The 11,502-nt window shown below is 42.2% G+C and overlaps 1 protein-coding gene across 1 annotated transcript in view; it reads right to left on the bottom strand.

Annotated features, from left to right (window-relative positions):
* Positions 1–2,971: 2,971 nt before the first annotated feature.
* lars2 (leucyl-tRNA synthetase 2, mitochondrial) overlaps positions 2,972–11,502 on the bottom strand; it is a 32,440-nt gene continuing 23,909 nt past the window's right edge. Inside the window, exons 14-21 of the mRNA XM_020091461.2 lie at positions 10,379–10,516; positions 10,023–10,126; positions 9,211–9,390; positions 8,924–9,093; positions 7,404–7,481; positions 7,189–7,300; positions 5,736–5,863; positions 2,972–3,932 (exon numbers count right to left, since the gene is read on the bottom strand). Of these exons, the coding sequence (XP_019947020.2) occupies positions 3,753–3,932; positions 5,736–5,863; positions 7,189–7,300; positions 7,404–7,481; positions 8,924–9,093; positions 9,211–9,390; positions 10,023–10,126; positions 10,379–10,516 (1,090 nt within the window). The 3' untranslated portion in view covers positions 2,972–3,752. The remainder of the gene's footprint in view (positions 3,933–5,735; positions 5,864–7,188; positions 7,301–7,403; positions 7,482–8,923; positions 9,094–9,210; positions 9,391–10,022; positions 10,127–10,378; positions 10,517–11,502) is intronic.

Raw genomic sequence — 11,502 nt, 5'->3', positions numbered from 1 at the left:
ACAGTTCAGGGTTATTGTTATAGAAGAAGCCTTACAATGACACATCAAACAGGACGTTGTTTCCCTCATATCAAAAATGCTGTAATGGCACAAATTAAATAAAAACATGGATTAAATGTTTGAGTAACTATAATAAAATAGTTCCTTTTTAGTTTAGGGATTGACTCCAATGTCAAATTTGAAACTGTGTAAATTCTGACTGTGGCCTTCAACATTTCAGTCCTTGTGTGTTTTGGAATCATCTCTTGCAATATCTCAGAGTAAGGTTCAAAAATTCAACCATGTCCTAACAACAGCAGGGAATTTGGAAACAGTGTTTTGGAGACAGTGGCATGACAGTGGCAAAAACAATTTTTTGGGGGGTTTCGAGGTTTAAGTAATTGTCCTTTTGGGACCTTATTGCCCCATTTAAAGGGAAAAACTATATATAGATAGAGAGAGTATCTCCCAGTGCTCAAACACTGCATGTCAGAATTTACTTATCAATCTATAGGTGCTGGGCTATGAAGGCAAAATCCAGATCACATTCAGGATTTTTTCAAATAAATCTAATCCTTTTTTTTTAAGGAATACAAAACCTTATTGTCATTTTAATGTGGTATCTGCTGCTCTATAGGAAACAAGCAATCAAGTCAAGCCAGCAGTACTTATATCAGAGGGTCAACACTGCACTGATTAGGAGTCAAACTGATTAATCTACTGTGTGGTCACATGTAGTAACATTTCCACAAAAGCATATTTAAAGGAAAAACTAAGTCATATTCAAATATAGCAGAAATGTTGACTTTAACTTTTTAAGGCTTTTACTGAGAATCAGCTGCAGAAGTGAGTCAGAGCCCCTTTGTGCAACAGTTGTTCTGAGTGAATGGAAAATGATGTTTGACAAATCAGAATAAAGCATATGGAAGATATAGACTTGATACTTTCATACAACTTAACATGCAGTAAAAACTTCGTTCAGACAAAATATACTGCACAAAGATCCCTTGGAGGACAAAACATGTGGGTTTGGACAGAATATATTTTACAATCACAGAATGAGTTAAAAAAAGACTGTTACTGTGGAGAGGTAGAGTCATTAAATGGATAACTTTGGCAAGTGTGGTTCCTGCTTGTATGAGCCAAGAGTTCAGGTTTAATTCTCAACACAATTAAAAGTGCTCGTGAAAATCTGCTCGTACAGTGAGCTCACACAAAAAACATCCACGGATGACCATATTACCAGCCTCGAGGTCACCCGCCAAGATAATGAGCTGTGGCATTACTGCATCGTCCTGTGAGAATATGCTGGACCAATCCAGGGACCGGACTGTGGAGAGCAGTGGAGAGAGACTGTGACTGTGCGCTCCACCCTCTCTTCTTTCCACCATGCAGCAGTTTCTCAAGAGGAAGCAAAGTGATTTTTGTTAAAAACTTCCCCCAAAGACAATTCTCAGTGTATATCTCATGTGTTAAGAAAGACCGACTGTGGTCTGAAGAGAAAGTGAGTCACTGTGGAACACTGTTGCCTATTCAATATTACCAGTCGTCATGGCAACTGCAGAGCTGACGAAAAAGTGTTAAATGACTTCAGAGGACGACAGTGACAAAATTAGAGGAAAATAGTTACAAAGGAACATTGTTCAGAAATATCCTACATTTATATCTATTCATTCAAACACATGGTAAGTTCAGCCGGAGAAGAATCCACTGGCAGGTCTGACCCTCTTAAAACAGGCCACGCCGCTGCTCTTTTCAGTGACACTGCAACTTCACCTCATTGTTCAGGCCAGTTCAAGTTCAGACCTGTTCATTGTGGGGCAGCAAAGGGAAAAGGCAGGTGAAAAAAAGAGCAATGGTTTAAAACTACTTCTAATACTTATTTCATACAATCTGAATGAAAGCCACAAAGAAGAGGTTAAACAAAGACTACTTGATTCTTGATGGAATCTGGCTGAGATTATTTTCACAGAATCTGCTGAGAATAAGCAGAACAGCTCTGGCTCTCTGCTCCCCTTCTCCTATTCCTGGTTTCTCTTCCTGTTATTCTGTCTCTTCTGATTCAGCTTCCTGTTACCTGATGGTCAGAGATAGAGCGTAGCAATATGGTTAAAAAAAAAGGGGTTGGAGGGGATCAGTAAGGAATGTTTTGTTTTCCCTCCTGTCCAGAACTGTTATAATAAAAAATAAAAGCACAATCTCCCATTGCTCACATAATAACATACAGCATGGTTTTATCAGTCACAAGCTGACTGTCTAATGCTGGAAAAATAAGAAGCACTTCCTCAAACATTAGCTGACCTTGAGAAAACTGCCTCGTGTTTTCAAAGAGATCACATTCATGCTTGTTCATCCACACTCTGACACCAGATATGACTTTTATTAAGCAGCTACTGAAACTCGTACATGATCCGGAGACATAGGCACAACGAGCTGTGAAAGACAAACGCTTGCACATATCACAAAAGCGCTTACTCACACAGGCTGTAAAGAGATACTGCAGTGGGTGAACACACAGATACATTTCAACACCGCTGGTTCATGGGATCTAGACAGGACAGTGCTGCCAGCTGAGTCATGTTGGTCCAGTGTTGAGACAGAGACACAGCAGTGATGGACAACCGTGACGTGGTAGTGAGCTGAAAATCCCCCTCCAACCCTATTTATCTCCCGCAGGCCTTCAGATCCACAGGAGACAAACAGTGGCCCATGTATGGTGCTCAGAGGAGATCTGTGGCTCCAGAGGTGGAGACAAACACTGATAAGGCAGATCATGAGTGTGTGACTCAGCCAGAGACACAGGGTCAGATAGGGCAGAGGTGTGAAGTCGTGGTTCTGGGTGTGATGCAGACACTTGGGTTTCTGTACAGTGGAATGTGAACGATGACTGTAATCTGAAGTGGAGGTTGGTTTCATGCAGAATTTTCAAGAGGGTCTAAATCTCCTACGGCAATTTATAAAAGGTCAATAAGAAGAAAGAGGAGAAACATCCTGCTGCTTGAGTCTTTTATTAAAAACAGGAAAATATAAATAAAATGTCTTTAGACATATTTACATTACAGTTTTGACAATTAAAGCAAAACTATGCAACTTTCTTATTTTAAAATAGTGGCTTCGAAATGATGGATCTCTGACTTAGAATAGGGAGAATGGTGCTGCTTTGTTTAGATAAGTGCTATACAAATAGTTATTATGACCACTTCTCCACCTGAACTTGTTCTTGCTCCATGTAACTTTGGTACAATATCCTCTGAGAGGGGTGGAACTGACAGATAGTCCCAGCTTAAATTTCCAGTATCAGTTCCAACAAGTTCAAGAGTAACGCTTGATTTTAGATCAGTTAAAAAGACTTAGAAGTCATTTAAAAACAGCTTTTATTCCAACATTCAGCAAGGAAACAAAATATGAGGAATTGTAAATAGAGTTTGGTGTATTTGTTTCAGCGGCAGCTTGTGTGGTTCAAGAAGCTGGGGATCATGGGTAATATCAACAGTTTAGTTGTGTTTCAGTTCAGTGAGTGGGACTACACAGTTGTGTTTTTTCTCCAAATGAATATCATTTAATCACTCGAACACAGAGCCCAACAGATCATTGTGGCTGCAGAGGGCGCTGTTGCACAGAAAACATTACACAGTGTTGCTTTAATATAAACTGACTTTTGTCCTTTCTGAATGTCTTAATTAAGTCCACCTCTGCTCTCTGTCTCCTTCTGCAGAATCACTGATCCACAGGAATGTACCATTTAATACCAGTTACAAAAACAGTGGTGAGCATCACTCATCGACGAGGAAGTTGACGAGGGCGGTCCTGGAGGAGACGATGACTCTCTTGATGCTGCGCTTGCCAAGAAGCTCCCGTCCGAGATGGCTCTCCAGGATCAGCTGCTGCACCCGCTCTGTATCTTTGGACACCTGCAGTGGCACCGTCACCGTCCCGCAGGCCTTGTTGTTAATCTGACGGTGAGAATTTGAAAAAGGGTAAATAAATGGGAGAAGATCATAAACTGTTGAGTCTCCAACTGAAAAAGGTTGTGCCATGTAGAGCTGCAGCCACAGTCTCCCATCCTGACACGAAAGTCCCAAAATAACAGACTCCACCTCTCATTCCACATTTACACATAGTTAGTGGTGGGTATGGGAAGGGCCCTCAGTCTGGTGTGTTTAGAAACAAGTGTATGTGTGCACATGGCGAATGGGATCATGTCTCTGGAAGTGGTTGAAAGTTAATAGCTTGTGTGCGTGTGTGTGTGTGTGTGTGTGTGTGTGTGTGTGTGTGTGTGTGTGTGTGTTTGCTGGTGAGGCTGCTCAGCCTTGGTCTCCCTTCTGGGACAAACCCAAGCTCATGATTAGAGGACAGACAGAATGACGTTGCCTCCACAGGGCAGAGGGCCGAGCCCACAACAGAAAGCTCAGTCTGAAGTAAAACCAGCATCATTATCATCAAGCACTGGGAGCTCAAATATATGAATATGGTGTGTTCATGTGTGTATGTTAGTGGACAGGGTGTGTATGGGATTAGGGACTTTTTTGTGTACAAGATGCAGAAGCGAACAAGGGTGGAGAAATGAAAATGTGTAAACGAGGCTTATTTTTACTCACAGGCAAAGTCAATATGGGAATGGAAAGAAGAAAACACACGCACGCTTTCTTTCAAGTATGTCTTTTCTGTTTTGTCTCTCTGCCAGATTACAGAGGGAGAACCAGTGAAAGACAGGTGCTGTTAGTCAGCTGTCATGTCTTTGTATAAATGTGTTTGTACGTGTGAGCACTTTCAAAGGCGTACAGAAAATCAGAGAGAATATCCAGCTGTGATGGGAAGCCCCAGAAAACTACTTGAATCAGATCCAAGCCTCACACGTGCTCACATCAGCACATTGATGCACATAAACACATGCATGGACGTGCACGCACAGACACACATACACACGTCAGTCTTCACACTTCCCTGAAAATGGATTCATTTAATAGATAAACTGCTTTAATCTGACTGTTTTCTTCCCAGCAGTTCTAAAGGAACCCTCTAATCTCCTTATTCTGTACACACACACGCACATGGACACACGCAGACACACACAAACCTGTTAACCCTATGGGGGGAACACTTATTGGCATAATGCATTCCTTAACCCCTTACCCCTCACCTTAACCATCACATCTAAATATGAAACTTTAACCCTTACACTAACCAAGACGTAATTTTAACCTAAAAACCGAGCCTTAACCCTGAAAAATCTGTCTCTATTTCCTACAAACACACACACACACCCATTTTCTTCCCTGATGATGACATACAGTGCCACACTGAGGGAGAGAGTCAGAAATAACACTGTCTCTGTTCCTGTCTTTTAATTATTGATCCACTTGTGTATTTAGCTTGAAGGCTGCCACTTGACACACACACACACACACACACACACACACACACACACACACACACACACACACACACACACACACACACACATACTAATCACAGGTTCTCTTGAAAATTACAGACTTTGAATGCAATCATGGAACTAAGAGTAGAGAGTTTGAGTGAAAACGCCAGCGGATGCAGGAGCAGACGTGTGTTAATAAAGTCACTGAATGTATAAATAATGAGCAAAGGGCTTTTATCCTTAAGGTTAAGAATCAAGAAATATACGAGCTTTTGTTCAAACCTCCAGACAACAGAAAGAGAAAAAAGACTGAAGATACCATGCGCTTACTGAGTGCATCTGTTTCTTTGTCTGTCTGTGTGTGTGTGTGTGTTCCTACCAGAACTGACAGCTCTACAAAGTCGGGGACCTTTAGGTACTCAGTGTCCACAGTCGGCCAGGACTGTTGCAGGACGTCTCCTCCCTGCTGCAGGAGGGGGCTGAGGGGGTTTTTCACCTGGCAAAGACCTGGGGGAAAAAAACACAATAGCGTTATTAACAATACAATAAAACCACACAGAAGGTAGATAGTTTCATATATTCTGAGAAAAAAAACACTAACTTTTTTAGCTAAGTAGACAAGAACAAAATAAACTTGAGAAAAAAATATCTTGAGAAGGGTCAAACAACAACCCAGCTATCTCACCACCCCCTGCCCTGAAACCAGCAAGTGTACATCCCACTGGAGGCACAAGGGAAGGATGTGAACTTCCTCTATCCTGCCCCGTGTGTGTACAATTACAAACAACCAGTGAGAGTTAGAAAAAGTACAGTCTGACTGAGTGCTGCAGAGGTCACGACCCTCGCTAGTATTTCCTGTTTAAAAGGCAGGTTTAAAACGACATATGAGCACACAAGCCACCTTTTAAACTCACACACACAGTCCTCCTCCCCCCAGCGCTGGTCTGTCACTTTTTCCTGACTCTGGACAATGTGACAATATGTTTTACTATTGTTCTCTCAGCTGTGTGTTATTGACAATAAGAGGACGTCTTCCAGGCCAGTGCAGAGGTCAGCTTCCATATGCTACACTGGTTCACAAGCTATGAAAAGTCTCAATGACAAGTTTTACTTAACTGTTGATTACATCACCATCCAGCGTTCACTGGTGTTAGAGAAGTAACAGTTTCAACACTACCTTCATCTGAGGCAACTTCCTTTTAGGCATATTAACAAAATAGCCTCACATTTCACACACTTGTGTCGTGAAAGATCTAACAGAAACTTTAAAGGCCTATTCACGTTATGCTGTAGCATAATATTAAAGAAAAATTAGGCCTCTGGAAAAGAAAGATGGAATCAACAGAGGAGAACTTCAGGTTCAGGAGCTTAAACTGTATGATAGCTGCTTCAGGATGTCCATCAGACAGTTTGAAGTTTGAGTTTTCTTGAGTATTTTGATCAACTTTAAAATTGGATAGAGGAGGAAGTTGCTATCCTACTACCACTGCTTCAAAGTGTGAGGTTGTCAACAACATGCATTGTTATTGGTCAGATATGTATGTCACAGAAGCAAAATGTTGGAAAAATTGTTCTTGGTCTGAAAAAATCTCATCAATATCTCTCTAAAGTTTTGTCGCTGACCAGCTCACTGCCTGCTGCAGTATTGATAATTAAGTGCAAATTACGCATTAAAGCCTTTAGTCTAAAATCAATAGATGGAATAAAAGTGTTTCAGATGAATTTAGTCCCAGGTCTCCACAGTTCTTATTTCAGAGTAAAGAGTACATACCAAGAGAACATGCGCATGAGGGGACGATGTATCATGTGTTAATGGTTTGCAGGTCTCATACCTGCCCAGAGTTCAGATGCCAGGTGAGGGGCCATGGGTGCCATCATCTTCACCAGTGAGGCCAGACCCTCCTCGAACTCCACGCTGTGCTGCATCACCCTGACTGTTGCACTCTGAAAACACACACACACAAAATTCGATTTTCAAAGTGTAATAAATGTAATAAAAGATAATAGTGATTCTTTATTTGTATTTTTATTGGGTGGGAACACTCACACTCAGTGTGTTGGTCAATCCCATCAGACGTGAAATGGCTGCGTTGAAAAGGAAGTCCTCAGTGAAGTGAGACGTCACCTAAACATGCAGAACAAAAAACAACAGGTGACAGAATTATTGAATAAAAATGATATAGTCTGAGGCATTTATTGGACATATAAATATTATGGAATAACTTTGAGGCTGTCTTTGAAGTATTATTAGAAAACAATGACAGCAGCCTCCTCCCTGTTATCACCCTGTGCACCAGCTGAAGGCGCAAACCATGTCAGCCTTCCTCTGCTCAGCCTCCTGGGAAGAAAAACCCATTTGGGTGATGCCCTCAGGGAGGAAGAGGTCGATCCCCAAGGCTTTTCTGATCGACAGATCAAAAGACAACCTTGGCTTTGGGGGCTTATGGCAAACAGCCTGAGGCCCTTTAAAAGCACTAGTCCTGAGGGATGGAGAGACAGAATCAAACCTGGCAGCCAAAGGAGGCTATTTATAAGGTGTGAAAGGAGATGGAGTGGATTTAAAATCAATTTCCATCCCCTTCTTCTCTTACTCTTTACTGTGGGGGTTCAGGTTACGGGTTTTCAGCATTGGCTGGAGCTCAGGACTGTGAAATGCTCGGCTGTGTGATGAGGGACATTTTACTTTGAAGTCGAGCTATAATACAGTAGCTTAGTATCTTACCATGCTTTCCAAATGCACCATCTAGTGCAGTGTTGTAAGTATAAAAGGCATGATTTAGCTGCCTTTAGCCTTGCACTGAACTCTGGATTTTCTCCTGAAACGATCATGAAGGGCTGTATGTGAGGACCAAAGTGCCAGTTGCTCCTTTTCTGGAGTTTTTCCTGCCAGCCCCTAGAAAAAACCTCCCTATGTCCGACTGAGACTAAGGATTCATTGCGAGCCAATGGGCGTGTTGACGACATTTCTAACAAGCAACAGACACAAAACAAAAAGAATAGAAATATCTCAGGGTGAAAAAGAGGAGCCCCACAGGTGGAAGATTAAGACATCAACTTGAAGAGACAGTGGGATTGAAGAGCTTTTGGTGACAAGGGCAACGCTGGTGTCGATGTGCTGTAAACAAAAACACATCATGTCTGCAGTGGAATTTAAACATCATGTCCTAATCAGACGCCGCTATTCACCTGACACTCCAGAGATATTCCTGCTGTTCCTATTTTGTCAATACTACTGAAGTTGCTGGGCCTGATTTCAGCAGTTTTAAACATTCAGACAGTCAGCGTACCTGCTCACCAAAGTTAAACAGTGCAAAAAGATTAAGTGGGAATGAAAGAGGCAACATTCATCACATTTACAAGCCAGTCTATAAAATGTGCATTGAAATGATCCTGAACTTGGTTTTTATGGTAAAAATACTTGCATGATTTTGCTTAAATTGCTGTGAAAAGGTGAGATTTTGAAGTCTGGATGATTAGTGACCTCTACTGGCCAGGGCTGTTGCAATATCGCACATTTCCAGCCATTAATTTAAGATGGAAACCAGTCTGAGGCCATAGGGTTGTTACCTCTTGAATAGCGTAGTTCTTGTTCTCCCAGATCTTCTTGGTCTCTGCCAGCTCCTTCTTCTTCAGCAGGGAGGGGTTGGGGACACCTCCGAGCTGCCGAGCCCCTCTCAGCTTGGTCACCAGCTGCCACAGTCGAGACTGCCATCTCAGGACCCCGGGAAGGGCATCGGCTGAGGTGGTGAACACAGAAGAGAGAGAGAAATTTGTGGCATATAGGAAGGAAGAGGTCTGCGATTCTGATTTTTAAAAAGCATGATGATAACGGGTGTCAGAAAAATTTCTCTCACTCTTGACATTCCAGAGTATGTCCTGCTCAGGCGGCGCAGCGTACAGAATATAGAGTCGAACTGTGTCCACGCCGTACTGCTGCACCACCTCTTGGGGGTCCAGACCGTTGTTTTTGGACTTGCTCATCTTCTCCCACGTCACCTCAACACAACCACCACCCAACGCCACAGGCTCCTTGTCTAGAGGCAGAGATCAGAGATAGCAATGGACAAAGGGGCAAACTCTTCCAGGCTATTTATTTTAATTTCACTGTGTTTGGTCACTAAATTCAATTGTTACCCTATTTGAATTAATATCTGTCATAACTATTTCTGCTAATTAGCTTTTGTTTGAACACATTTAGCAAAACACAGAAGAAAAAAGAATTATGTAAAGGCCTCATCAATGTGAACCTGAAATTCTTGGATCAAGAGGCTTTCCTTTTTCTCTGTGCGCCACCAATATCTTGTGTTTATCTCGTTACCAAGCAACAGAGAGAAGCAGCAAATCCTCAGCCATGACGCAACTTTTAATAGGATTCTTCAAAGGGTTTCTTATAATTTGACTTTTGTCACGAGTGGCTGCTTAATGTGTCATTCATTCAGGAAAAACTACAAAGCAGAGAACAGAGAGGAATCGCTATTGGCAGCACAAAGGATGAAGTGAGGCACTGGTGCCAGTACATGAAAAATGTTGTTATGACTTGCTTTTAATTTTATGTCTGTCTCTTGTGATGTTTTTTGTGCAAATGATTTGTTATTATCTGGCAGAGCCCTCTCTGCTCTCAGCTGTTACAGATGTGTCACAGCTGGCAGACTCAGGTAGTGCTCACCTGTGAAGTCTATTTCCTCTCTCTTTAGGTACTGGCCACTGTCCACCAGTTTGAAAGTCTGGCCCTTAATCAGACCCTGGACCAGCAGCTTCCGGAAAGGCTCCCTGAAAGACAGATATAATATGTTTATTTATTATTTGTTTAAGAAATATATATAGGGACAGTGCTCATTGATCCACAGACAAATACTTCAAATGAGCCAGAGTTGGCTGCATAGGCTAATTTTCATCTGTTGTCCCTTGCCAGTTCTTACAAGATAAACTTTAATAAATTTAAAAAATGGTACAGGATTCTTCAAGGTGCAGACATGAGACATCTGTGCACAGCAAGAGCAGTTGCACAACAGCGTACTCCACCTGTGGGCCACAAGACTCTGGTCCTGGCAGAAGTGACAGAGGAAGCGAGCGTAGTACAGGTGCATGACAGCGTGCTCCTTCCCTCCGATGTACACGTCCACAGGCAGCCAGTGATCTGCGAGGCGACGGTCAAAAGGCCTGGAGAGGAAAAGCAGGGTCACGCTCAGCTGTTAACAAGAGCAATTACGAGTTGAAATAAAAGTGTGAAAGAGGAGGGAAGGGTGGGGGGGTGGGCTGAAGGACGGAAGGAAGGAAGGAAATGGTCAGTATTTATATGGTGCTTTTCTAGTCTTGATGACCACTCAAAGTATTTTACAGTGCAGCTTCTTGTTATTCACACAAACAGTCACACAATCCATCTATGTGCAGCACCTCATCTGTGAGAACAGTACTGCCATCAGGAGCAATTTGGGGTTTACTATCTTGCCCAAGGACACTTCCGCATACAGAATGGGGAAGACTGAGATCAAATCACCAGGAAGGAAGGATGAAAGAAAATAAATATCAAAGAAAGACAGAATGAAAGAAAGGAAGAAAGGAAAGGACAGAAAAGGGGATAGAAAAGAAGGTAGGATAGAAGGAAGGAGGATGAAAAAAACAGAAAGAAAGAATGAAGGAAGGAAAGAAATAAGGAAAATAAAGAAGGAAGGAGGAAAGAAGAGACCAAAAGTTTTTCAAAGACTTTAATACTTTCAGTTTCTGTAATATTAATGTTTATTTTGTTTTTATAAAACGTGACATTCTTTTATTTCACAAATCATTGACCATCAACCATCAGTGGCTGTCATGTGTTTTAGATATGCACACAGACGTCCTCTAGGGGGCAGACTGAATCTGATATATCCAGGCATGAAGCTCACAGGAGCCCCCCCCCCATGTCACTGGCTTCAGACTCAGAATAAAAACACACATTAAAGTACTGCGAGCGTGTGTGTGCGTCTGTGTGTGTGTTTCAAGTTCAGCTCTTGTGTTTACAGTTAAGTAGAGATTGCAACATGGAGGCAGTGATGTGTTTCTCCTGAGTGGCGTCCAGCAGAGGCAGGGATTCCACCTGCAGTAATGATGCTTTCTGGGACAGACCGTTATCTCTGCGTCTCACCTTTCTTACCAGTCATTACTCTGCT

The sequence above is a fragment of the Paralichthys olivaceus genome, chromosome 13 (genome assembly GCF_024713975.1).
Source record: "Paralichthys olivaceus isolate ysfri-2021 chromosome 13, ASM2471397v2, whole genome shotgun sequence".
NCBI lineage: Eukaryota > Metazoa > Chordata > Actinopteri > Pleuronectiformes > Paralichthyidae > Paralichthys > Paralichthys olivaceus.
This window is presented reverse-complemented; position numbering and strand designations above follow the sequence as displayed.